Here is a 23,365-nt window from a genome sequence, read left to right on the forward strand (position 1 = left end):
TTGGAGGATCCATTTTCTATGGTTGTGCAATACATCATGTTAGTATAATGGTATATTCCCTTGAGGGTGGTTTCTCTAAGGAGCCAACAACAGGACATGGGACAGACAGAGAGAAACAGACTAATTAGAAAGTCTATTTTTAATACAGCATTTCTGACTAGACACAGATGAGTGCTATTTACAATCACGTGGAATATGAAATTAATATTTGATTACACGAGTGGTAGGACAACACTAAAGACAGTAAGGGTACACAACTTGATAAAACAAAGGCTAGGGTGGCCATAGAAGTGACAAGATAAGGCATCCTAACCAGTCTCGCCTCTGGCCAGATTAATGGGTGTCATTCTGAAGTCTGGATGGGTGACTTTACAATCCTGTTTCAGCTGGTATTTACTCAGAAACTACATGGTGACAAGCTGCACTTCTTGGTACTTATTTTTGGTCATTGATAATAGCACAACAAAAAAAACTATTTGAATGTGTTATTTCCAAGTACTCACCAGGGAGGTAGTGGACTATGAAAGTGATCATAACCCCTTACATTCACTGGAGAACATCTACACAGAACAAAAATATAAATGCAACATGTAAAATATTGGTCCCATGTTTCATAAGCTGAAAGAAAAGATCCCAGAAATGTTCCATATGCACAAAAAGCTTATTTCTCTCATATTGTGTGCGTACATTTGTTTACATCCATGTTGGTGAGCATTTCTCCTTTGCCAAGATAATCTATCCACCTGACAGGTGTGGCATATCAAGAAGCTGATTAAACAGCATGATCATTACACAGGTGCACCTTGTGCTGGGGGACAATAAAAGGTCACTCTACAATGTGCAGTTTCATCACACAACACAATGTCACAGATGTCTCAAGTTTGAAGGAGCTTGCAATTGGCAGGCTGACTGGAGGAAGGTCTGTTGCCAGATAATAGAATGTTCATCTCTCTAACATAAGCTGCCTCCAACGTTATTTTTGAGAATTTGGCAGAATGTCCGACCGGCCTCACAACCGCAGACCATGTGTATGGCGTCGTGTGGTCGAGCAGTTTGCTGATGTCAATGTTGTGAACAGAGTGCCCCATGGTGGCAGTGGGGTTATGGTATGGGCAGGCATAAGCTACAGACAACCAAAACAATTGCATTTTATCGATGGCAATTTGAATGCCCAGAAACACTGTGATGAGATCCCGAGGCCCATTTCTATTAAAATATCTATAACTAACAAGAGGCATATCTGTATTCCCAGTCATGTGAAATCCATAAATTAGGGCCTAATTTATTTCATTTGACAGATTTCCTCATTAACTGTAACTCAGTAAAATCTTTGAGATTGTTTCATTAATATTTCTGTTCAGTATATACTACTTCACAACCATTAAGGACTGGGGGAGCTGATTGGAGACTTCCATCTAAACTTTCTTCTATTCTCCAGAACCTGCGGAATTATTTGCCAACTTTCCCATTGTTCCCTGTATAAAGTGAATGTAAAACTGTGATGGGACTAATTTCAATGTTAATACACATAATCTCTATAAATACAGTGTCTTCCATATCAACATTTATACCAGCATACCACTTAGAATTTGGCATTATTTGGTCATGCTAGTGTTGAAATAAAGCATTGATTTGGGCAAATTTCAGTACATCTATTACTCTGGCATGGGGTGGCCATTATGAGGACCCGTCTCCACTCTGTCGGATGTCTGCCACACTCTCAGGCACCCTCGCTGTCATGCCTTCCAGGGACCTGGTCAGGCAGATCTGGCAACCCAGGCGGGACCTGGCAGAGAGAGAGAGAGGAAAAATAAAAAGAAGATTATGACAAACATATTTAAAAACATCACAAAGCTATGACCTAACCAAAATGGATCCACTTGAAATAATTGGATAATTGAAGTTGGAGAGTGAGGAGGTAATCTTATTCAAGATCTGTGTTTAGGGGGTAACGTTTGGGACAACAGAAGTGAAGTGGGCCATGTCACAAGGGGTTCAGTCAACACTCAGCTAATATGATTAGTGAGGTCATGGCGGTGACCCTTCTCATCTTGCTCTGCCTAAACCAGCAACAGCAACACAGAACTCAAATCCCCTTCCGATTGGTTGGAAAGCAGGCTAGCAACAGTACAAGGCAAGCATGTGCCACTGTGTGTTTATCCCTCTGTTCTTGTTCCTCACAATGATTACCTCCTAATCTCAATATAAAGCAGCGCTGAACAGCATAACACTCTGGTTACACTGGTGGCAGTGTGTGTGTGTGTGTGTGTGTGTCATTTCACTTGTGCGTCCAATCAATGGGCCTCCAATTCGTGTGTGTGTCTCACGTGTCTGTGAGTCCGTAGGCCAGGTCCAGCATATCCATCTCCTCATCAGTAATGGGGCCCAGCTTATTATACACATCTTCCTCAAAGATCAGGTGACAGGTAGAACAGGCCAGTGTCCCCTCACATGCGCCTGAGAGACAGAGACAAACACACACAGAGACAGACGGAGAGATCAAAACATCCCACAGAGTGAGAGAGCAGGCGAAACCTACAATAAACAACCGTATTAATTCACTTAACCACATTAAAGTAACTCAACTCACCGAACCCATCAAAATCGAGGTCCTGGTCGATAATGACATCTAGGAGAGAGTCTCCAGGAGAGCCTTTGACAGAGATCTTCTCTCCATCTCGATTGGTGAAGTGGACCGTCACCTTATTGTCAGCTCTGCACAGGAACAGACACAAGGGTGCAATAACAGACAGTAGCTGTGGTCATGCTGGGGATTGGGAATACATTGGATTAACATAACACTTTACAGATGCTCAAGGACTTTGCATTGTATGTGGGGGAACTCCCATAGACTAGGTAACACCCTCTCAGGACTTCAGTTGCGAATGTACAGGCTGTTTTAGAAGGTCTATTGGTTTCGGGTTTCTGCACACAAATCCAATGGCTTTAGCTTTGACATCTATACCAGGATGTGTTGAACAATATTTCTACAGTCGTTCCATACTCTACAGTGAGTAAATAGTCCCACAAGCAATCCAGCAATGTCCTAGTCCAACAACTGTTTAGAGATCCTGAATGGCGCTTATCTGCCAGAATGATCAGTCAGTTGTACCTACCTTTCTGCTGAAGTTGACCTTCAGTTCTTGGCTTATTTGATGCGATACTAACAAGTGTGTTAACGTTAGCATTCTTCCTAACATGAACTAGTTAAGTTTGCCAATATGACTAGCTAGCAAGTAGCCTAACTAAGCGTGGATACCTTTATAGCTAGTAAGTTAAGTACGTTTGGGGACATGATAGATGACACGATTCCTTACCTAAGAGGTTGTGTGTTGGTGCTAAAATCCCTTACACGAATACAGGCCATTCTCTGACCGGCCAATGATAAGTTCCACGACGTTGTGTTTGTTGCTGAAATGAGTGCTTCTGCTCGTCGTAGAGAATTTTCTCGGAACGAAACATGAAATAGTCTTCTTGCCGATGTCATCAGAGCCATTTCTTGGAGATGACGTTCAAAATCTAGCTTAAACGGCGGGGAAGAGAGTTCGATTTCGCCTTGTATGAGACCGCTATACAGTACTGACAAAACAAGCTAACTTCATGCTAAATTCAGCTAAAATGGCTATATCTAGCCCTTTGCGTAACCAGCAGACACCGCTGCTCGGTCGGTGTCACGTTTATTGCATAACATCTTAGCTACTGCCATATGGAGGCCATACTGCTACACGATCACTTTGGAAATAAAACCTGAAATATATCTAATTCGTTTCAATGAAATAAGCTTAGCCTCTGGACTATTTCAAAGGCAAAGCGCAAGGTTTTACTTTTTTATTTAAAGATCTCAAAATAACTTCCTGGAACAAATTCTGACATGCACTCTCACGTGACCTTACGTGACCAATCACAAGAGTTTTCTTCGGGTCTTTTTCGGGGCAGTGAATAGTTTTCATGTATTCAAATGTATTATATAATGTATTCCATAATGTAACCAAATGTTAGCGCATGGTGCATGATGATTTTGAAAACTAGTTTTAAATTGTCTACTGTGGTCTTGAAAAGTACTCTTATCCTCAAAATCCGAATATGAGCTGGAAGGGAAATTATTACTCAAAACTCATTATGGGAAGAATGATTAACTACCACAAGTCTCCTTTTCACTTAATTCATAAGATTATATATGGTGTAGCATACCAGATATGTGTTATACTTTTAGTGGCTTACACAGGGCAGTTTTAATGGAATAAGGTCATTTGATCAAATGTTACTGATATTTCTTTTTAAATAAAAAAAATCATTCAATACTGTTCGCGCTAGTGTGGAGTGGGTAACAGGTGCGCTATCTCGCTTTATTAGCTGGATGCCTTGCCATACGTGACAATGACTTCCAATGAAATCCCAAGTTAAAAAACATTGGGATATGGCGGGAATCCAAAATGTTTATAAAACGGTGAAACGAGGTAAAGTCTTATTGACAATTATCTTTATTTTTTAAAATGGGATTGCTGCTGTTTCCCAATATTCTTGAACTTGGGATTTCATTTGAACTTTTTGTGTTAATATCAGAGAGTATACGCCCCTTATCATCTTTATTGCTGCAGCTGCATACTTATTGACCAGTGAGTCTTTTCTTTCCTCAAATCACTTTCTGTCTCCAGACCTCCACCTGTTCACCATACAGGTAAGTGACATACAACTACGCACACTCAATACACACACACAAAGATACACAGACTGAGCGTCTGCTAAATGGTATATAGACAGTATATATATTATTTATAAAAGGAAAACGTATTTGACACAGACACACATACACACAGTCAATGTAGGCTAGCTACTCACGTACTTAGAACCCAATGTTATATAGACACTAAGGTCAAAACATTATCTAAGTGAAGGGAGAGGCTAAGGCACTGGTAAACTGGACAGGAACTGAGCAGAGGTACTTGGACTAAAAGCTAAGAGACAGTGAGACTTTTAGATTGAGAACAGTCACAGAGCACTAGCACAGCTGGGCTCACCCTACAACCATCAGATGAGATTACCTGTCTGAGTTAGGTAGATACAGTATATACATTCAGACACTATGTACATTTAGACACCACCATTCTCTCTCATCCATTTTTTCTCTTCTTTGCTTCTTGTCTTGTTCACAGGATGTTGACGTTTACGTTGTTGCTCCTGGCTTTGTCAAGTAAGATTCTGAAAGTTTTTAATGTTTTTTTTTTTTTGGACAGACGAGATTCCTCAAATTGAGAATAACTGAAATATTACAGTATAGACTGCTTATGCAAAATGACTACATTTCACTGTATCAATGTACTGTAACATTGGACTTATTCCTTGCTCTTTTGGACTTTGTTACAATAAATTCTTATCATGTTAGATTATTTTTCTGGCACAGTGGTTAATAATTGTACCAATAGTGCAGCGGTTCTTTCTCTATGTATGTTCTTGTCTGATCAAAATAAGCGCATGCCTTGTATAACAAGGTCAAAGTTCAAGGGCAGTGTGTTTGTGGGCTGGCATGCATGCACGTGTGTGCATGTGTGTGCGTGCATGAGTATGTTCATTTTTGCAAGTGTGTGTATGTATGAATCTGACCATGCCTCCCCCACTTTTGCTCTAGATTATAATATTTACTGATTGTATGTTGTGTCCCCCCAGGTCTCCATGCTGCCCCACTGAGGGATGATGTAGTAGCACCCCCTAGAGGTAGGCTTGTGCATGTGTGTGCGTGCATGAGTATGTTCATTTTTGCAAGTGTGTGTATGTATGAATCTGACCATGCCTCCCCCACTTTTGCTCTAGATTATAATATTTACTGATTGTATGTTGTGTCCCCCCAGGTCTCCATGCTGCCCCACTGAGGGATGATGTAGTAGCACCCCCTAGAGGTAGGCTTCAGGATCACAGGGTCCTGGTTCTGCCCCGGAGCGTCCCAGTGGAGGAGCGCAGACAGGGAACAGAGCCCTCCAGACGCTTCATCATGGACCTGAACACCGGCCTCGTCAAGGAACATATCAACGAGATGGACAGGAGAGTGGGACTAGGTAAAGGGCTTTGAAATGTTACATTATCCATACATATATTGTCTTTCTCCCCTGGACTCAGTAAGCACAGGTTTTCTAGCAGTCCTACAGACATTAGCGTTGGAAGATAAGGCTTGCTGAAAACAGTGTAACAGATATTACTGAAAACAGTGTAACTGATATGGCTGAAAACAGTGTAACAGATATTACTGAAAACAGTGTAACTGATATGGCTGAAAACAGTGTAACAGATATTACTGAAAACAGTGTAACTGATATGGGTGAAAACAGTGTAACTGATATGGGTGAAAACAGTGTAACTGATATGGGTGAAAACAGTGTAACTGATATGGATGAAAACAGTGTAACTGATATGGATGAAAACAGTGTAACTGATATGGATGAAAACAGTGTAACTGATATGGATGAAAACAGTGTAACTAATATGGATGAAAACAGTGTAACTGGTATTGTGTCTGTATATTTCTCTCTCTCTCCAGTGTACGTTCCTCCCTCTGTGGATGAGTTCAGACAGGGAACCGAGAACTCCCAGAAAACTCTGGTGGACATCAGGAGCGGACGCATCATCAGGCCTGTTGGAGAGATGGAGAGAAGCATGATAATGACTCCTCAGGGTGAGAGAGTGTGTGTTTATGTGTGTATTAGTAATTGTAATAGAGAGGGAATATACTAAAACTTTCTTGAGCACTTAACCCATGTATTTCCTATCCAGAGCCTATGGAGGTCCCAGTACCAGTCCAGAGGAGAGTGGGAGGATGGGTGAGGGCTGATGTTCTGCCCGGGAGTCTCTCAGTGGAGGAACGCAGACAGGGAACAGAGCCCTCCAGACGCTTCATCATGGACCTGAACACCGGCCTCGTCAAGGAACACGTCAGTGAGATGGACAGGAGAGTGGCACCAGGTACAGGGCTTTGAAATGTTACATTATCCAGAAATGTTATTTATTTTTTCATTTGGGGTTTTATATATTGTCTTTCTCCCCTGCTCCTCTCCTCTCCAGTGTACATTCCTTCCTCTGTGGATGAGTTCAGACAGGGAACCGAGAACTCCCAGAAAACTCTGATGGACATCAGGAGCGGACGCATCATCAGGCCTGTTGGAGAGATGGAGAGAAGCATGAAACAGATACTTCAGGATGAGAGAGACAGATTCCAAAGTACAATAGAAGTTTTTCTTTTTTGATATACACTAAATATATATATATATATATCCATATCTAAAAGCCTGTCCACTTGAATTGCTTATTCAGTGGTCCTCTCCTTCTCCCTGTAGATGTGAGGCTGGTCGAGGCTGAGGTCCGGAGCGTCCCAGTAGAGGAACGTAGACAGGGAACAGAGCCCTCCAGACGATTCATTATGAGCCTGAACACCGGCCTAGTCAAGGAACACATCAGTGAGATGGACAGGAGAGTGGCACCAGGTACAGGGCTTTGAAATGTTACATTTTCTGAAATTTTTATCTCTAAAAAAGGAAATAAGTACATTGCTCAAAAACACTTAAACAACACAATGTAACTCCAAGTCAATCACACTTCTGTGAAATCAAACTGTCCACTTAGGAAGCAACACTGATTGACAATACATTTCACATGCTGTTGTGCAAATGGAATAGACAACAGGTGGAAATTATAGGCAATTAGCAAGACACCCCCAATAAAGGAGTGGTTCTGCAGGTGGTGACCACAGACCACTTCTCAGTTCCTATGCTTCCTGGCAGATGTTTTGGTCACTTTTGAATGCTGGCGGTGCTTTCACTCTAGTGGTAGCATGAGACGGAGTCTACAACTCACACAAGTGGCTCAGGTAGTGCAGCTCATCCAGGATGGCACATCAATGCGAGCTGTGGCAAGAAGGTTTGCTGTGTCTGTCAGCATAGTGTCCAGAGCATGGAGGAGCTACCAGGAGACAGGCCAGTACATCAGGAGACGTGGAGTAGGCCATAGGAGGGCAACAACCCAGCAGCAGGACCACTACCTCCGCCTTTGTGTAAGGAGCAGGAGGAGCACTGCCAGAGCCCTCCAGCAGGCCACAAATGTGCATGTGTCTGCTCAAACGGTCAGAAACAGACTCCATGAGGGTGGTATGAGGGCCCGACATCCACAGGTGGGGGTTGTGCTTACAGCCCAACACCGTGCAGGATGTTTGGCATTTGCCAGAGAACACAAAGATTGGCAAATTCGCCACTGGCGCCCTGTGCTCTTCACAGATGAAAGCAGGTTCACACTGAGCACATGTGACAGACGTGACAGAGTCTGGAGACGCCGTGGAGAACGTTCTGCTGCCTGCAACATCCTCCAGCATGACTGGTTTGGCGGTGAGTCAGTCATGGTGTGGGGTGACATTTCTTTGGGGGGCCGCACAGCCCTCCATGTGCTCGCCAGAGGTAGCCTGACTGCCATTAGGTACCGAGATGAGATCCTCAGACCCCTTGTGAGACCATGTGCTGGTGCGGTTGGCCCTGGGTTCCTTCTAATGCAAGACAATGCTAGACCTCGTGGCTGGAGTGTGTCAGCAGTTCCTGCAAGAAGAAGGCATTGATGCTATGGATTGGCCCGCCCGTTCCCCAGACCTGAATCCAATTGAGCACATCTGGGACATCATGTCTCGCTCCATCCACCAACGCCACGTTGCACCACAGACTGTCCAGGAGTTGGCGGATGCTTTAGTCCAGGTCTGATCCCTCAGGATCCCTCAGGAGATCCCTCAGGAGACCATCCGCCACCTCATCAGGATCATACCCAGGCATTGTAGGGAGGTCATACAGGCACGTAGAGGCCACACACACTACTGAGCCTCATTTTGACTTGTTTTAAGGACATTACATCAAAGTTGGATCAGCCTGTAGTGTGATTCTCCCCTTTAATTTTGAGGGTGACTCCAAATCCAGACCTCCATGGGTTGATACATTTGATTTCCATTGATCATTTTTGTGTGATTTTGTTGTCAGCACATTCAACTATGTAAAGAAAAAACTATTTAATAAGAATATTTCCTTCATTCAGATCTAGGATGTGTTATTGTAGTGTTCCCTTTATTTTTTTAAGCAGTGTATATAGGGTTATATACACTGTATGTACAAAACATTAAGAACACTTTCCTAATATTGTAATATTGAGTTGCACCCCCCCCCCCCCCCACCTTTGCCCTCAGAACAGCCTCAATTCATTGGGACATGGACTCTATAAGGTGTTAAAAGCATCCCACTGGGGTCCTGGCCAATGTCGACTCCAATGCTTCCCACAGTTGTGTCAAGTTGGCTGGATTTCCTTTGGGTGGTGGACCATTGTTGATACACACAGGAAACTGTTGAGTGTGAAAAACCCAGCAGCGTTGCAGTTCATGACACAAACTGGTGCACCTGGCACATACCATACCACGTTTAAAGGCACTTACATTTTTTGCCGTGCCCATTCACACTCTGAATGGCACACATACACAACCCATGTCTTAATTGTCTCAAGACTTAAAAATCTGTCTTTAACCTGTCTCCTCCTCTTCGTCTAAGCTGATTGAAGTGGATTTAACAAAGGACATCAGAAGAGGATCATAGCTTTCATCTGGATTCATCTGGTCAGTCTGTCATGGTTAAGGTGTTCATAATGTTTTGTACACTCAGTGTATATTCTCTTTCTCTCTCTCCAGTGTACACTCCTTCCTCTGTGGATGAGTTCAAACAGGGAACCGAGAACTCCCAGAAAACTCTGATGGACATCAGGAGCGGACGCATCATCAGGCCTGTTGGAGAGATGGAGAGAAGCATGAAACTGACACCTCAGGGTGAGAGTGTTTGTGTGTACAGTATGTGTGTGTACAGTATGTGTGTGTTTGTGCACTGATGGAGTATGCTTGCTCTCCTTCTCCCTGTAGATGACAGGCTGCTGAGTGCTAAGGCTGAGACTCACTCAGAGAAAGAGTGTGTTGGTGAGGTCATCGATGGCCACTGCTATCAGTTCAACCCCACACTAATGACCTTCAGTGAGGCAGAGGTGAAATATACACCCAGTCAGTCATATTCACTTTTCTCTTAAATAAGCAGCTGTCCTAATATTTGTGTGTGTGTGTGCATCCAGTCCTCCTGCAGCATTCTCTCCCCTCACGGACACCTGGCCTCCGTAACCAATGGCGACCTGCACTCCCGCCTGGTCTCCATGGTGACCAGGGCCACCAAGAGTCCCATCCTCACCTGGCTGGGTGGAGTCGTGAAGGTCAGTATTCCATCACCCCCTCACTCTTGTTCAATCAGAATGTCTAATAGTAACCAAGCCATTTCCCAAGAGTTTTAATGGTGTGTATGTGTGTGTGTGTTGTGACCCCTGCAGGATAAGCAGTCAGAGTGGACCGACGGGTCCCCCTGGGGCTACAGTGACTGGATGCCCGGTCACCCAGACACACAGACAGACAAGCAGGCTTGTCTGGAGATGTTCAGAATTGGTGAGACTCATACCTTTAAAAAGTATTTGATATCTATATTGACAACCTTTTAAGTATTAACAACATCATATTTTCTAAGTCACAGTGCTATCAATAACAGGTTATATTGTGAAATGCTACCTTAGAGACTGTTGATAAATAAGGCTATAAATCATAAAAAGTCTGGGAAGGACCCAGATTAACTTGGTTTTGGTTATGAGAGCATATTGTATTATACGATTTATGTTCTTTCATGACCATAACATTCTGATACTGTTTTAATCAACAGGTCTATTAGACACAATCAAAGTTAGATCCTTAAAATTTGATTATATGGTATATGAGTGGTCCATTTAACAACATTGTCATTTGTTCCCTCTCCCAGATGAGAGCTGGTGGACAGCAGTGGACTGTGAACTGAAGAGAGCTTCCATCTGCTCCTTCCCCATGGCAGCATAAGAGGCCTGCACTAACTGTAGAATTAGAATAAGTAGAATGGACATTACAATGCACTATGAAAGGGAGTTGTCACTCGATGGAGACCCACACAATAGAGAAAACGCTGTTCATGTTTGGGTGCGTACTGTCTTTGCCTCTGTCTGTTATAAGCTGTCGGTGTAGTGAAGCACTTCACTTATCTATTGGTAATTACCCCCCCCCCCCCATTGGCAGTGATATCAGGTCTCACCAGTAACCAAGTGATGTCAACACATGAAGTGTTCTATTGAAGTGTTCTATTCTGTCACCATCTTGAGTGACATTAAAAAACATAGATTAAAATATATATATATATCCATTCTACACATTCTGTTTCCATGCAGTAATCCTGTGAACCATAACACATCTGCATCCTGTTTGTATTAAGTTGTATGTCCTCCCTTCTTAAAATAAAAACGGAGCATTTTACATGGTGTGTCTCTTGTGTTCATTGTGAAATGAAAACAGCTGGAGATGTGTTCTGCCTGAAGCTGTTTCAATGACGCAACAGGTCCAAAGTCTTCCCCTACTCCAACTGTCTGAATATACTGTTTGAATAGTACATACTGTATAATGAAATCAAAAATAAATTAACTGGAACCAACTGATCCAAACCGTATAATCTTTGTCCACGCTTATGAATGAGACACTCCTGTATGGCAGGTAGTCATAAATGATACAATAGGCTAGACTACTATCTACTGCCTGTCTATATGAACAAAAATGCTTCGAGAAAACAGTTAGCTTGAGGAAAACTACAAAAGTGAGACCAATAGATAAACGAAGTGCTTCACTACACCGACAGTTTATACCAGACAGAGGCAAAGACAGTACGCACCCAAACATGAACAGCGTTTTTAGTCTGTCGATGTGAGATGGGTTGCAACCAACGTCCGGTGTCGGTCTATGCTGCTGCACATGCGCTGAACGGGCGCCGCGGAAAACACTTTGAGGGATTACCAAAGACATGGCGGCCAACATCGAGCAAATTTTTCGCGATTTCGTAGTAAATAAGATAAAAGAAATTGAAGATGAGAGTCAAGATATCATGTAAATATGTTTTTATACAGCCTACATTACTGGCATGAATAGTTTGTTCGGGCAATTTGAGAAATGTATAATTTTCTGTGCTGGCCTACAAGGTTAGCTAGCTTGCGTGTCCGGCAGTACAAAGTGTGCAAGGCAGGCAGTTGCTGTGGCTACAACGTATTTAGCTAGCTAGCTAACTACCTGACTAATAACACGGTAGTCTCCTGGGTTGGTTCTTGCAAAGATTATTATACTGTGGTTATTGGGTTCAAGCAAACCAGGTAGCTAACGTGGCACCAGGTACAGGGCTTGTAAGCACTACGCACCTTCCTAGCTAGCTAATCATGCTAAATGTGGATTGCTAAAAAGCCAACGTTAGCAGTTTACCAGGACGCGATCTCTTTGCTAGAACTCCCCCAAAACGTTGGTTTGACAGAGTCACAGTGTGCAAAGGCAATACACATAATTTACACACACGCATTTTGGATTACCCGGATTTTAAATTTAGCTAACTAACTGTTATGTCAAAAGCAATGCCGGGGACTTAGTTATGTCTTGTGAGTTATTACGTTACACAGTCACGTTCTAATTTGAGGTTAACGCTAAATAACTAACAGTGGCCACCTCTCTACACCGACAGTTTATAACAGACAGAGGCAAAGACAGACAGTACTTACCCAAACATGAACAGCGTTTTCACTAACAGTAGCCACCTCGCAGGGTGAGTATAATTTGTGTAACGTTGCAACAGGAATCTGTTCCAAAAACGTCGTAAAGTACAAGGTTGCCAACAAACACCGCATACAAAGAATGATCAATTCACCTAGCTAACTAGCTGCCAAATAGACATCAACCCACCACGTAGCTTATTCTTAATGTTTGTCCATAGGCTAACAGAGTGAAGACAGACATTTTTCGGAATAAACGTGGTGAGTGACACATTTAGTGAAATAGCCCACTCCCTACCCGGTATCTGATTCTGCCGCTATACAATTTTGTATGCGTTGTTGTTGGCAACCTTATTTACGAAGTTTCTAGAACAGATTCCTGTTGGAACGTTCCACAAATTATACCCACCCCTACCTCGCATGTCAAATCACATTTTATTTTTGTCAGTGACATGAGCCGAATACAACAGGTGTAGTAGACCTTTCAGTGAAATGCTTATGTACAAGCCCCGTCAGTTATTATGTAGACTACTTTAATCATTCAAGCTCATACATACTTATATATATTGTCCATTCGTTGTGCCATGTTAAAAACCAAGACCCTTGCTGATAAGAAAGTTGAGTGAACCTACTGTAAGTTCAAGTACAGGTGTCATCTCATACCTGCATTCCCTCTATTAAGTCTGACAGATGAAGGCCATCCCAATGGTAAAACTGCAGAAGGAGCAGATGGGATCAACAACACACAAGGTCAGTAACACAAGGGCTGTATCTCAATAGTCCAAAGTGATATTCTCTCTTCTCCTTCCCTGTATTTGCACTGATACTACAGTTTTGATCAGGTGAAAGCATATATTTCAAATTAAATTGAAATGTACTGTATTATTTATGCAGATAAAGATGGTGTAGCCAATAAGGAAGAGGGTGATGTCCCACAAAAGAAACACAAGAAGCACAAGAAACACAAGAAACACAAAAGCAAAAAGAAGAAACGTAAGGAAGAGAAAGAGAGCGGCTCAGAATCAGCAGCAGACTCTGATGGAGACAAGGCAAAGACTGGTAAGTAGTCTCAAGATACTACTAAGCACATGCATAACAGCAGTGGTGGACCTTTTCAGTTTGATGTTAATAATCAGCAGACCACTTAAAGGTCTATTATGTAGCTTTGTGCACGACGCAATTCACATTGAAATGTGAGTTCTAGATCTGTCATTCTCATTGAACGCAAGTTTGATTGTAGATCTGTTTATGTCATTTTACAATGTTTTTGGTTATTGAAAATATATTTCACAGCAGTTTAGCTAGATGGTACAGAGATTCTCTACACAAAATGTTGCTTTTTGTCACAAACAGAATTTTTAGCAACCAGGTAATGTCAATTTCTACATATTGCACCATTGAGTCAAATGTCATGATGATTAATTTCTAAAATATTGTCATTAATTCCACAGGGGAAGAGGATGACGGGAGATCCAAGCGGCATAAACGACATTCTGGGAAGAAGAAGAAAAAAAAGCAGAAGAAAGATGGTGACAAGTCCAACAGCTCATCTGGGTCGGAGTCTGAGTCGAAGCCTCAGCCTGGGAACAAGGAGAGCAAACCTCAGGATCTGCCTGATATCATCCCTAAACTAGAGGAGAAGTGTCCGGAAAAGTCCTCCTCCAGATGCTCACGGTCTCGTTCAGGCAAGCGCAGGTCCAGATCCAGGGACAGGAGAGGGAGATCCAGATCGAGGTCCGGTAGAAGACGTGGCGGACACACACGTTCCAGATCACGGCACCGGAGGTCCGGGTCACATTCTAGAAGGTCTGGGTCTGCCAGGAGAGGCAGGAGAACCCGGTCAAGGTCCCTCGTGATCTTGAAGAAAGACAGACGGTCTAGATCGAGATCCAGAAGGCGATCGAAATCTAAGACGAGATCTCAGTCGAGTCACCGAGAGATGAGTTCAGGATCTCCCTCTCCTTCCAGAAACGACAAATCCAAATCCAGGTCTGCCTCAAGAGACAGCCAATCGGCCGAGAAGGATCCCTCTGCTGCCCTGGCTGAAGATGAGTCTGCTGTGAAAGACGAAAACGTAATGGTTCCTATCGATCCGCCAGCCCTAGCTTCGGAAAGCAGCATTGAGGGTGTTGTCAATGTGGCCGCCGCCTCTGGAGGAGGGTGGAAGCCAATACCCTTCTTAGGCGACAGCAGTAAGGGAGAGCCAGCCGTTTCCTCCCAGCCCTCAGAATGTCTGCCGTCTCCACAGAAGTGCCCTATTCCTCCCGAGGTGCCTTCAGGTGAGCAGCATGAGGCCTCCACTGACCACCAGTCAACGTCAGCCTCTGATCCTAACCACAGCTGCCAGCCAACTGGTGAGCCAGGGGAATCGGATGGACCTGTTACTTCAGAAACCTTGGATGGCTCTGTAGATTCCTTACCCCCCAAAACGGATGCTGGTGGAGGAGACAAGGTGACACCTCAGGGTGAAGAGCTGCCTGCCTCACCTGAACCTAAACCACAGCCAACATCTGGAGAGGCAGAGACGACAGAGAAGGAAGGAGAATCTTCAAAGTCCAGGTCTCCTTCAAAGAGGAAAAAGTCGAGGTCAAAGTCTCCTGGTCAGAAGAAACGCTCTGATGCAAAGTCCTCCAAGAAGAGGAGGTCCAGATCCAAGTCTCCAGGGAGGAAAAGGAAATCGAGGTCCTCGTCGCCAAGCCGCAAGAGGAAGTCCAGGACGCCGTCTCGGAGGAAGAAGTCTCGCTCAAAGTCCGGGACGAGAAAGAAGAAATCACGGTCCAAGTCCAGAACGCGGAACAAGCGCTCAAAGTCTAGGTCACCGAAAAGGAAACGGTCCAAGTCACGGTCTCCTGCTCGGAGGTCAAAGAGGTCAAGGTCACGCTCCGGTTCGCGGCGGAGGGGTAGGGGTGCATTCGGCAGCCACCAGCTGAGCCAGAGGGACCGCTGGAAGCGTGAGCCAAGCCACTCCCCAGTCCTTATCCTCCGCAAGAAGAGGTCTCCGGCACGCAACAACCGCGACACCAGCAAAAGCCCGCCACGACTTACAGAGCTGGGTAAGCATGTCATTACATTCTTTTGAATGATCAATATATTTGAATTGAATAACTTTTTTTCCCCAATGGTAACTTGACAAAAACACCGGTGTACAGTAAGTCGCAATGCAAGTTTGTGATGTGTTCCTCATCCCCCCTCACAGATAAAGACCAGTTACTGGAGATTGCTAAGGCTAATGCAGCCGCCATGTGTGCCAAGGCCGGGATACCCATCCCAGAGAGCCTGCGACCCAAAGCGGTCCTCCAGCTGCCTTTACCCAGCCCCAACAACCCCATGTCCTTCTCCATGCCCATGAATATGAACATGCCCATGAACATGTCTATGAACATGCCTATGAGCATGACCATGAATGCAGCTATGGCTAGCATGACGGCTGCCACAATGACTGCTGCCCTGGCCAGTATGGGATCTATGGCCTCCATGCACCAGATGGCCCCGCTCCCCAGCATCACCAACAAGCCCCCGCCAGGTCCCCCCCAGCCCAACATGGCCACCATCGAGGATGTGAAGAGGAAGGTGGCCAAGCAGGCAAACAGCATCAGCATCAAGGAGTTCACTGACGTAAGTGCTCTTCAATGTCATGATGATGACAATCATGTAATAATATGCTTTGGAGAACATTTACTAAGCATTTGTCCTGGTGCAAAATTTAGTCCTGCATCCTTTTCATAATAAAACACAGATCTTAGACATGAAATTGTATGTGGAAATGGAAACACTGACCCTCTAGCTGTGTCCTGTGTGTTTCTGTAGAAGTGTAAGAAGATTGTGGAGAAGGGAGGGGAGCTGGCCCTCGCTGAACCCCGTATATCTGACGACGAGGACGACGGCAAACCGTTTGGACGAGCCGCCCTGAGGGAGGTCAAGGGCATCTCCTTCAGCCTCAATGTAAGAACATGGAACACACACACACAGCATCATGTCTCTCATTAATATACAGTACATTTTGAGCTTAAACATTTACTTATTAATAAACAATGTATTGAGGCAGTTTGAACTGATATGTAATTTTCAGAACATAGTTACTGTTTGAACATAGTTAAAGGCTAGTTACTGTTTAGATACTATGTGGGACTGAAGAGATGTGCCTAACTGGGTGAATGGTTGAAGTGAACTGCAGTATGCTGTCTGTTTTGCCCTGGGCTGATGTTAAGAGCTGTTTCTATTGCTGCCACATAACCAGTATGATATGTTGTAAAATGTTTTCCCATTGAGCCAACATAGGCAATGGGCAAAGCAGACAGCAAGCCTCCTTGGGCCCAGAACCAAACCAGGTAGATTTATACTCTTTTGCACTTTCCCACAAACTTCCATCCCAAGGAGACCTCAGTCATGTGATGGAAGTTTGCTGGTTGAAGTGCACTGGAGATAAATCCTCCTGATTGAGACTGGGCCCAATAACTGCTATGATAACCAGCCATTCCTCTTCAACCATTCCCCTTGTTGAAACACACCTCTTTGTCTTTTTATATTTTTTTCCCTCCCATTTTTTTAACAGTAATCCCCCCCCCCTCCCCTCGCCCCTCCTACTCCTGTGCTGCCCCTCCTCCTCTCTCAGAACGCATCCGTGCGTCCATCTCCGGCGTTGGTGGTTCGGAGCGAGGCGGCGTTCGCCAAGGAGTTCCCCGTGTCGTCGGGCTCCCAGCACAGGAAGAAGGAGGGCGACGGGGGAGGGGCTTACGGAGAGTGGGTGACCGTCGACAAGAAGGCGGAAAAGGCCAAGGTGGCGGCGACCAAGGCATTGGCAACGGCTGCCAAGGAAACTTCGCCTGGGGATGCGCCATTGTCTGCGGTGTCCGTGGCAACGGAGGAGCCGGCGGTCGTCAAGGAGAGTGATAGTGTGTTCCCGGAGCCGCCGCTACAGGTGGGATACGGAGGGGAGGGGGAGGAGGGGGTAAGGTGACACTAAGAGAGATGAGGGGGTTTTAGGAGAGTTGTCGTGTAGGAGGGAGAGAAAGTGAGTTGAGATATGCATTTCAAAATCATACGTGTTAAAAATGTGATTTATTTTTGGATTTTAGTTTTAACCCAGTGTTTTACCACATGTAGTGGTTTGGATCAGTGGTTTCCGAAATGGTAGGTCACTGCTGATTCCTATTGGGATGTAGTTTGAGACCAGGTTCTATTGTTACACAAAGTAGCTAGAAACATTGGTGTGGTTGATTTGAAAGTAGAAAAGTCCAAAGCCTTAGGTGGGTTGTCATGCCCAGCAGGATGAAAAATATATGGGAACCACTGGTTTAGATGGTATGGTGAGTTTAGTTAGAATGCCATACCTGTGCTCCTCATCTGACCCTATAGCAGCATTGACTGGGTTTAGCTGGAATAGCTGTTTGAGGGCAGCATGTAAACACTGACCCTCCTCCCCACCAATTCCAAATTGAATGTACAATCAAGGGCATTATTTGACCTATCAAATCTCAGAGCAATACCATTTAATAATCTGACTCCCAGGCGATGACAAGTGGTTTAGAATTGAGTTATCGATCAGTCATCAATCGTCAGATGGGCAGACCAATGAGAAATCAGGTGACGTCATCTGTGACCTTGCTGTTAATTTGTGCTTTTTTTGTATTTGATGCAACTGTTATTAAACAAAGCTGGCTGAAATTCCACAGGTTGCGTTTTATTTTTTGGGGGGGTGTACAACTGTACTAATACTGACGACTCAAAAAAATAAATATACAAATACTGACGACTACATAGATGTAAGTAGTTTCATATAACAACTGATCTAGGTCTCATGGAATAAGTCTAGATTTCTTTCTTGTATGGTGAATGGATTTTCCTTATTCGTTTTACCGGCTGTTCACTGGGGTGTGTATGTGTGTGTGTGTAGTATTGTGTTTTTGCATGAATGATGTGTGTGTGTGTGTGTGTGTGTGTGTGTGGCGCTGACTCCTGTGTCTCCCCCTGTAGCCTGTAGACATCACCCAGGCAGTCGGTGAGAGGATGAAGGCCCAGAAGCGTCTGGCTGAGAACCCGTACGACATCAGCGCCATCTGCATGCTCAGCCGTGCTCAGGAACAGGTAAACAACAGGTGTTCGTAGAAGCATAATGTACGCTCTTTCCACCTCCTTTCTCACACACTAAACCTTCCTCTCTGTTAGGTGGATGCATGGGCCCAGTCCAACACCATCCCTGGTCTGTTTACAGGTTCTACTGGAGCAACGGTGCTCAGCTCAGAGGAGCTGTCCAACAGCGGACCACAGGCCTGGATTAAAAAGGTACCGTCCACTGTCTTACCTGCTCCCCACCCCAAACATACCACCCCACTACCCTACAGGTGTCTGGATCGCCCATGCCCACTGGTGTACCCACTTCACACACCTTCCTCAGCCTGCTCCCTAATTACCACCCAGCCCTAATCAAATAACTGAATGGCTGTACGCATAGAGCCAGAGACATATACTGTATTTAGTTTGACAAGTGTTCTGTTGATGAAGAACACACTGGGTTAGAATGGAGTAGTTCCACTGTTACTCAGAGAAATCCAGGTCAGATGTAACGGCCCCGAAACGTGGGGTCCACTGCTTCCATGGCAACCCTTGTCAGCGCTAATGCACATAGTTTACTGATGTGTGTGTGAGTGAGCATCTGTCTGTATTGTGTGTTTCTGTCTGCGTCAGAAAAAGCTGCTCTGGCGGTGAAGGAAGCCTCTTGTTTATGTTGCCTGATATTTGCACTGCAGTTTGTAACAGTGGTAACATGATGAACCCAGACCTTAATCTTTAATCTGACATACAGAGATGAACAAAAATCTCCCTGCACTTCAATCACCCCCCGCAACACACACACACATTCTGACTAATTACATTTCCTGTGAAGTGGGTACACCATGTTAAGGGTAGTGATGCAGATTCCTTACATGTGACATTCTTACCAAAGCAGGTGCAAATGCAGTACTGGCACCCGTCTACTAGTGGTGCGCTGGTCTGACACCCGTCTACTAGTGGTGCTCTGGTCTGTGCACTAAATAGAGTCCCCCTCGGAGTCGGAATAGGGACTTGGAGAATGAAAGAGGGAGGGAGGGGAGGAAGAGGAGAGCTGGAAGTAAGTCTGCAGACCCCAGAACCCCCCCCTTGTCCTCTAGCACCCCAGGGCAAGGCAGAGATTATGGGTCCGTCTCAGTAGTCTAAAGTTGCTTCCTCGTCTCTTTCCTTGGATTCACACTGATCTCAGAACAGGGGAAAGGGAAAAGCACTTATTTTACTTATCCTGCCTTTTCAGATCAGGTCAGATATGGTTGGGGACGTTAGGTGAGGAAGTGACTTTAGACTATTCAGATGCACCCTAAGACAGGTTACTTTAGTCTCTACCGTCACGCTGTCTCCCTAATGCAGTGTCTCCCTATCACTCCCCCACACCCAGTCACACAGAATGTCATCAGGCCCAGAGATAACCATAGTCGTTTGTTTCTCTGTCTATGGACCCAGTCTGAACCCTCCTACCCTGTAGCATTTCTATAGTGGGCTGTTTGAAGCCAGTGGGTGTAACTGTACCCTATACCTTCCTGAGCTCTGTAAACACACAAGGGGCTACTGTTTTAAACGACACATCCTGAGGAATCTCTCTTTCTCTGGTTAAGTAACACATTGTCACATTTAGCTATAGAGAGAGTGATGGATCTGCTGAGTTCATTCTTCATTTAATACGACACGTCCTTCACATGCAGATGCTATTGGCAGATGTCATGGACATGTTCAGAGACGTGATATAGGGATGAGAGTGCATTGATCATACTAATGTTAGTGACATGCATTTTGCTAGCATTACAGCAGCTAACATTGATTTACAGCACGCTAGCATTGCAGCAGCTAACATTGATTTACAGCACGCTAGCATTGCAGCAGCTAACATTGATTTACAGCACGCTAGCATTACCAGCATATGGACTGTGTTGTTTGTGTGGTTGTTGGGTGCCCCCAGCAACCAGTCCTGGTGCATTCTGTTTCCCAGTAGATGAGCGGGGTCTAGTTTTAGACCAGTCAGTGGTCTCCAACCCTAGTCCAGGCTGTGCAGGATTTTGTTCCATCCCAGCATAGTCGTATAGGTTAGGGCTATAACAAAAACCTGCTTATTAGCTCCAGGACCACAATTGGAGACCACTGCCTGAGGGAGAACTCTGTTCTGAGGGACCTAGGCTAGTCACAGGTGTCCATGGACATGCCTGTGCTCTTTCCCTTGCCCTGGGGGAGGCTGCGGTCAGAAGTTGCTCCTAGTCACAGATCTAGGATCAGCTTCCCTTTCGCAAATCATAACTCCAAGCTGACCTAGGTGTCTAGGGGCAACTTCCTCCCAGTCCTTGGGGCAGCCCGAGGAAGGGGGTCGATAAGAGGGGTCTGGATTGGAGCAGAGGGAGAGAGGTGTGGGTTCACAGGGGTGACCTGTGAACTTTCACCTCTCTGTGTATTGGACACTTGTTTCAGGGTCAGTCCTTGTAGCTGTCCTTGTTGCCATGGCCACAGTCAGGCCCCCCTCATTTCCTGTCTGATGCTGGGCCGGTGATGAGGGGCTAGGTACGTACACCACACAGCGCCTTACTATACATCTTGTGTAACCGTGTGTGTGTGAGAGAAAATGTGTGTGTGAGAGAAAGAAATGAGGTGTCAAGGCACATCGCCCTCTTATTTACCTACATGTGGTATAATGTGTGAAGAAATGTCTCTTGGCTGTATCTTGAGTTTCACCACAGAATTTATTTAATTTCATCTGTATTCTTAATGTGTTTTGTTCTCTCAAACACACGATTTTCAAAAGCTGCCACCACAGTTATTTCTAGTGTTTCACATAGGGGTAGAGGTTACTACAGACAGAGTAACACACATGCACACACTCACTGTTATCCAGAGGCATGTGAGTTGTCCTGAAGGTAGTCTCTAACTCAAGTCTGACTGTGACAGTGGTGTGACTGGATGAGGTGGTTGAGATGTTTTCAAGGTAGAAACTAATTATCTGCTTTCGCCTCTGCCTCTTCCTCTTCATTCTCTCCCTCTTCCTCCTCACTCCATGGTTCTCTCTTCTGTTATTCTCTTCTTTCTCCCTCCCTTCTCTCCTGCCGCTCTCTCTCTCTCTCTCTCTCTGTAGGACCAGTTCTTACGAGCAGCCCCGGTGTCGGGAGGAGTAGGGGAGTTTCTCATGAGGAAGATGGGATGGCGGACGGGGGAGGGGCTAGGGCGACACCGCGAGGGCACTGTCGAGCCAATCATAATCGACTTCAAGACCGACCGCAAAGGTGAAATGAAGTGACCCATGCTTTCCACCAAAACATTATGCATCGCAATATTATTCCAGAAGGCTATTGATGATGATTAATAATGTGTGTATAATCTGACCATAGGTCTGGTGGCTGAGGGAGAGAAGACTCAGAAGTCGGGCGGTATGGTTGTGATGAAGGATCTACTGGGTGAGTACAACACACACACAAGATTTTAACTCTCACTCAATTTACCAATATTGCATTTTTTTTTTTGTGCTATAGAATCAATAAATTAGAATTGTATTGATTTACTGAATGTATTGACCATCTGCCCCCCCCCCCCCCCCCCCCCCCAGGTAAGCACCCAGTGTCTGCTCTGATGGAGATGTGCAACAAGAAGAAGTGGATTCCTCCAGAGTTTGTTATGGTGACCCACAGTGGCCCAGACCACCGCAAGAACTTCCTTTTCAAGGTGTGGATACGCGCTATAAGCCTGTGTGTTTGCATGGGTTTGTTTGTTAGTTTATGGCTGACTTTGTCAGATGGTTTGTGTGTTAACCTCTTTCCTCTCTCATCCCCTTTCTTCCTCTCTCTCTGTACCCCAGGTGGTGGTAAATGGTCAAGACTTCCAGCCTGCGTCAGCCAGTCCCAATAAGAAGCATGCCAAAGCCATGGCTGCTACGGTGGCTCTGCAGGCCATGGGAGAGGTGTCAGGGGACACCGGGCTTTATACAGGGCCTGTGTTCACCACTGCTACCACTGGCCCACTGTTCTCCTCCAACGTCTAACACACAGTGAAACACACTCGGACTGAGATACAGCGCTCGCACACTTGAGTCGCAGACCCTTCTGGCTGAAAAGGACATATAGAATTTGAAGTCACCCGCCAGGGAACGATGATTTGTATTGGAATGTCCGTTGTATCAAGTCTTATAATGTTTTGGGCCTACACACCACAAGCATTCAGAAGAGCTGTATCTGCTGCCTAATGGTCAACACTAGGAGATGGTGTTACTCTGGAAGCAAAATAAACTTACTGATATTTTAAAACGGTTCCGTAACTCCGTTTTTAAAAAATCGTACTTTGAATGTTTATCTTATGTGTTGAAGCTCAAATGATGTTTTCAAGAAGCAGTTCATAGTGTTAACGCATTTGGGAAAAACCCCACTATTCTCCTCGTGACCAAATTGTCAATATCAAATGTTACCCATTTGGAACATTCATTTTCAAAGTGACTCACACTTGATAGTTCTCTCATTTTGGACAGATTCATTTACTACTGTCTTAAGTTGAGCTTTCTCAGTCCGCTTTTGTTGGTAGCGTTATTTACCATGTCTGTATAAAAACAATTGTAAAGTGTTAGCTGAAAGCGAAGAGATGTGGGTAACCGTTATGGTCTGGAATACCAAAATAAAAATGTTTTTATCTGATTAATTAAATGATACCATCCTTTCACTGTGTGCCTAAAGTACATTTT

General features: G+C 44.8%; 3 protein-coding genes across 6 annotated transcripts; 2 read left to right on the forward strand and 1 right to left on the reverse strand.

The window, feature by feature from the left end:
- Positions 1-121: 121 nt before the first annotated feature.
- LOC109890352 (adrenodoxin) lies at positions 122-3,880 on the reverse strand. The gene is made up of 4 exons (XM_031824078.1): positions 3,318-3,880; positions 2,591-2,715; positions 2,328-2,457; positions 122-1,786 (listed from the first exon to the last, which is right to left on the reverse strand). The coding sequence occupies exons 1-4, from the start codon at positions 3,494-3,496 to the stop codon at positions 1,678-1,680; spliced, it is 543 nt and encodes a 180-aa protein (XP_031679938.1). The 5' UTR covers positions 3,497-3,880; the 3' UTR covers positions 122-1,677.
- Positions 3,881-4,620: 740 nt separating this feature from the next.
- LOC109890515 (uncharacterized) lies at positions 4,621-11,365 on the forward strand. Its single transcript, XM_031824081.1, has 13 exons — positions 4,621-4,678; positions 5,154-5,191; positions 5,665-5,712; positions 5,847-6,050; positions 6,530-6,664; positions 6,763-6,951; positions 7,051-7,206; positions 7,323-7,469; positions 9,692-9,826; positions 9,917-10,035; positions 10,120-10,254; positions 10,369-10,480; positions 10,845-11,365. Exons 2-13 carry the CDS (start codon positions 5,155-5,157, stop codon positions 10,916-10,918), a joined length of 1,491 nt encoding a protein of 496 aa, XP_031679941.1. The 5' UTR covers positions 4,621-4,678; position 5,154; the 3' UTR covers positions 10,919-11,365.
- Positions 11,366-11,792: 427 nt separating this feature from the next.
- Positions 11,793-23,340, forward strand: LOC109890353 (protein SON). 4 transcript variants are annotated; one of them, XR_004209925.1, is made up of 14 exons: positions 11,793-11,986; positions 13,316-13,383; positions 13,528-13,692; positions 14,085-15,686; positions 15,830-16,248; positions 16,441-16,575; positions 17,246-17,551; positions 18,607-18,717; positions 18,799-18,915; positions 21,118-21,207; positions 21,776-21,923; positions 22,029-22,094; positions 22,244-22,359; positions 22,493-23,340. XR_004209925.1 is itself a non-coding variant. In XM_031824079.1 (13 exons), exons 1-13 carry the CDS (start codon positions 11,904-11,906, stop codon positions 22,673-22,675), a joined length of 3,519 nt encoding a protein of 1,172 aa, XP_031679939.1. In that variant the 5' UTR covers positions 11,793-11,903; the 3' UTR covers positions 22,676-23,340. The 4 variants fall into 4 exon arrangements, 2 of the variants coding, with proteins under 2 accessions (XP_031679939.1, XP_031679940.1); XM_031824079.1 differs by lacking the exon at positions 21,118-21,207; XM_031824080.1 differs by lacking the exon at positions 21,118-21,207 and having other exon boundaries at positions 22,244-22,339; positions 22,493-22,656.
- The last annotated feature ends 25 nt before the right edge of the window (positions 23,341-23,365 follow it).

The sequence above is a fragment of the Oncorhynchus kisutch genome, linkage group LG5 (assembly GCF_002021735.2).
Source record: "Oncorhynchus kisutch isolate 150728-3 linkage group LG5, Okis_V2, whole genome shotgun sequence".
NCBI classification, from domain to species: Eukaryota; Metazoa; Chordata; class Actinopteri; order Salmoniformes; family Salmonidae; genus Oncorhynchus; species Oncorhynchus kisutch.

Bases quoted from the DNA above. Each gene is read 5' to 3' on its own strand.
- LOC109890352 (XM_031824078.1), bottom strand. From the start codon at position 3,496: ATGGCTCTGATGACATCGGCAAGAAGACTATTTCATGTTTCGTTCCGA. The intron at 2,716-3,317 runs GTAAGGAATCGT...GTTCCTGTGCAG, and splicing joins ACCAACACACAACCTCTTAG to AGCTGACAATAAGGTGACGG. The intron at 1,787-2,327 runs GTGAGACACACA...TCTCTCTGCCAG, and splicing joins GCCTACGGACTCACAGACAC to GTCCCGCCTGGGTTGCCAGA.
- LOC109890515 (XM_031824081.1), top strand. From the start codon at position 5,155: ATGTTGACGTTTACGTTGTTGCTCCTGGCTTTGTCAA. The intron at 5,713-5,846 runs GTAGGCTTGTGC...GTGTCCCCCCAG, and splicing joins TGTAGTAGCACCCCCTAGAG to GTCTCCATGCTGCCCCACTG. The intron at 6,665-6,762 runs GTGAGAGAGTGT...TTTCCTATCCAG, and splicing joins CATGATAATGACTCCTCAGG to AGCCTATGGAGGTCCCAGTA.
- LOC109890353 (XM_031824079.1), top strand. From the start codon at position 11,904: ATGGCGGCCAACATCGAGCAAATTTTTCGCGATTTCGTAGTAAATAAG. The intron at 17,552-18,606 runs GTGGGATACGGA...CTCCCCCTGTAG, and splicing joins TCCCGGAGCCGCCGCTACAG to CCTGTAGACATCACCCAGGC. The intron at 22,360-22,492 runs GTGTGGATACGC...TCTGTACCCCAG, and splicing joins GCAAGAACTTCCTTTTCAAG to GTGGTGGTAAATGGTCAAGA.